General features: G+C 34.4%; 1 protein-coding gene across 2 annotated transcripts in view; it reads left to right on the forward strand.

The window, feature by feature from the left end:
* Positions 1 to 233: 233 nt before the first annotated feature.
* The window catches only part of cenpx (centromere protein X), a 5,655-nt gene continuing 2,567 nt past the window's right edge, over positions 234 to 3,321 (forward strand). Inside the window, exons 1-5 of one of the 2 annotated variants that reach the window (XM_016470784.1) lie at positions 234 to 376; positions 525 to 576; positions 2,496 to 2,549; positions 2,651 to 2,739; positions 3,132 to 3,225. In XM_016470784.1, the coding sequence (XP_016326270.1) occupies positions 341 to 376; positions 525 to 576; positions 2,496 to 2,549; positions 2,651 to 2,739; positions 3,132 to 3,146 (246 nt within the window). In that variant the 5' untranslated portion in view covers positions 234 to 340 and the 3' untranslated portion in view covers positions 3,147 to 3,225. Of the gene's footprint in view, positions 377 to 524; positions 577 to 2,495; positions 2,550 to 2,650; positions 2,740 to 3,131; positions 3,226 to 3,321 lie in introns of those variants that run through there. The other variant, XM_016470712.1, reaches the window with a different exon arrangement.

Below are 3,321 nucleotides of genomic sequence, written 5' to 3' on the forward strand. Positions count from 1 at the left end.
ATTCAAACTACGTGAAATCAGCAGGCTATCTACTACCATGATTACAAACTGTTTTCAATTTGTTCTCAAGAAAGCTTATATGTGGACCAAGGAGCTCTAAAATATAGACAATAAAAGATGTCAACATTCTAAACTTAAATAACATTAACATATTTTGGCGATTAAAAGTAAGCGAAATTTTCCATCAAATATTTATTCTCCATAAACGCTTAACAGCCATTCGTGTTGTCGTTGTGTGTTAGTGCGCTAGAGGGCAGCAGCAGCAGCCGTCTGTCCGATATGCCATTCAGCAAACGAAGAAGCCGATTCTTTTAGTAGTACTGGAGCCCAGCGTGTCAGAATGGCGAACGCGGGAAATGAAGTCGTGTTTAAAAAGGTATATTTCAATACGTTTTCAACTCTTTAACAAGCAGTTCGTAATAAGATATCAAGTTGAACGTATTAGGAGGATCATTAGCGTTTTCATGATACGACGGCGTTACATCATTCCCATTTTTAAAGATGAACCTTCTTATGTTTTTAAGGAAACTGTTGCCAAACTTTTGACACGCTCTTTCAAGGAGGACAAAACCAAAGGTGAGACCGTTATTTTTGGGAAATAGTCAACCACACACAGGGTTCACAATATTATATTTGCTTCACTTGTCAGTGTGTGGTTGAGAGAGGGAGGGACGTTATTGCTCAAAGAAATTGTTGTGCGTTTAAATGTTTTTTAGTCGTAAGTTTCTTGCTTACCTGTCAATTTCAGAACACACCATGATCTTGTTCTTCATTTTGTGGTTAGGAGTGTGTTGCTACTTACACATATCCCCAAAAAATAAAGAAATAAAGCAAATTCCTTCGTATTCCCAGCTAAACGTCTGGTGGTGAATTTTGCATTTATGTAAAAACACTGAGTTTAGAGATGTACCTGAGTGTATTGCTGGGTTAAATTATACATTTAAAGAGGTAAACATGTGTGTTACATTCGTGCAGACAGGAAACTGAACAGAAGCCCATATTTTACAGACTAAAACAAGTATGTGGTCTTATGGGTGTTTTCACACCTAGTTTGTCTGACCACTCCCAGTGGTCTTGATATAATGTGCATTTGAACACCACAAATGTGACCCTGGACCACAAAACCAGTCATAAGGGTCAATTTTTCGAAATTGAGATGTATACAACATCTGAAAGCTGAATAAATAAGCTTTCCATTTATGTATGGTTTATTAGGATCAGACAATATTTGGCTGAGATTCAACTACTTGAAAATATGGAATCTGAGGGTGCAAAAAAAAAAAATCTAAATATTGAGAAAATCGCCTTTAATGTTGTCCAAATGAAGTTCTTAGCAATGCATATTACTAACCAAAAATTAAGTTTTGATATATTTACAGTAGGAAATTTACAACATATCTTCATGGAACATGATCTTTACTTAAAGGGGTCATATGATGCGATTTCAATTTTTCCTTTCTCTTTGGAGTGTTACAAGCTCTTGGTGCATAAAGAAGATCCGTAAAGTTGCAAAGACTAAAGTCAAATCCAAAGAGATATTCTTTATAAAAGTTAAGAGTCAACCACGCCTACCTAAAACGGCTCATTCTCACACGCCCCCACATGTCTACGTCACGATGTGGGAAGACGTCGCCCAAATGTTCACGCAAAGAAAGGCGTAACTTTTATTCTCGCTCAGTAAAAATCGCTTTGTAAAAATCGACACGTTTCAGAAAGGCGGGGCATAGAGGAGAAACAGTAATGTACAGTATGTGGAAAATGTGTTTTTTGAACCTTAAACCGCATAAACACATTTCATTACAACAAATACACAATGTTATTTTTTGCAACATCATATGACCCCTTTAATATCCTAATGATTTTTGGCATAAAAGAAAAATCGATAATTTTGACCCATATCATTTATTGTTGGCTATTCCTACAAATATACCTGTGCTACTTATGACTGGTTTTGTACTCCAGGGTCACATATTTGTTATTCGCAATACTTCATGGGGTCCCTTGACCACCCAATGCATGGTGCATTCAAATCATTTCAGAAAGATTGCATTTACAAGTTGAACACAGAACACAGGGGGAAACTCAGAATTTTGGAAGCCCAGAGTTTCCAAGTTGGGGATGGTAAATTTGTTAAAATTAATGAAATGATTAAGATTTGTTTTTCATTCACAATAAACCTTTCCAAGCTGCATGTATGCGATAGAATATGCAACAATTTAATTTACAGCACCTTTATAAATTTAATAAAAACATTACAAAATAGAAATACAGATGCATATTCTTTATTCATCTTTAGCTTTTCCATTCACTTTAACTCAACTGAGTTTGGTTCATTTAAAGTGTCTTATTAAACCACCCTTACAATATCGATCAGTACATGTGGTTTTGCATACATGTGTGAGGGTACGGATGAAGACAGAAACACAATTAAGAAAAAATGGTCCGTGAGATCAGGCAGCTGAACAGCATTCAGTTTTGAAGTTTTTCTTCCACAGTCAGCAGTGATGCTGGTGATGCTGTCGCAGAGATGTTGAAAGTATTTGTTGAAGGTAAGGCAAACTTTACATATGCAGTCATTTTGTACTTTGTTACAGTACAGTGTAATATAATTTTCTTCAGTATTATTATGACAATTGTCTGTATGCTACAGAGGCGACACGCAGAGCTGTAAAACAGGCCGACAGTGAGGACTGTGACACTGTTGATATTGAACACTTTGAAAAGATTCTGCCACAACTGGTGAGTTTTATGTTTATGCATGTGCTTGATGTATCTGTTTTTTTTTTATATTTTTGTTGTGAGTTATTATTTTGATTACAAATCATTTATGGTCATGTTATTTGGCCCTCTGCTAAGAATTAATCTACTCAAATTGAATTTTTATATATTTATAAACATTTATATATTTATATTTCTAGAAACATTTACATATTATTAAATTATAGATTTTTTTTTTCCAAAGAAAAAGGATTTTGAAATATGTTACACAATTCTGTGCTCTTTTGTCAGTTGTTTCTGTGCTTTTAATAAATCGTAAAATATTAGTTATTTTTCCGTCTCATTTTGTGTATTTTCTGTTCCATAGTGAAACTAGTTTCTCACAGTGTATTAATAAGAAATTTCCTTTGCAGCTTCTTGACTTTTAATTTTGCTGAGGAGCCAGCAGATGGCAACATAACCTAGTTCTGCTGAACATGGAACATCCTGGACTTCACTTTGAATATTCGCACATGCTTCAATCTTTAGACTTTGTATTAAAATGTATTAGATGTATGACTGATTTAATAAAAAAAACTTATTTTATCAACAGTTATTTTACAT

The sequence above is a fragment of the Sinocyclocheilus anshuiensis genome, unplaced genomic scaffold (genome assembly GCF_001515605.1).
Source record: "Sinocyclocheilus anshuiensis isolate Anshui unplaced genomic scaffold, SAMN03320099.WGS_v1.1 scaffold173, whole genome shotgun sequence".
NCBI lineage: Eukaryota > Metazoa > Chordata > Actinopteri > Cypriniformes > Cyprinidae > Sinocyclocheilus > Sinocyclocheilus anshuiensis.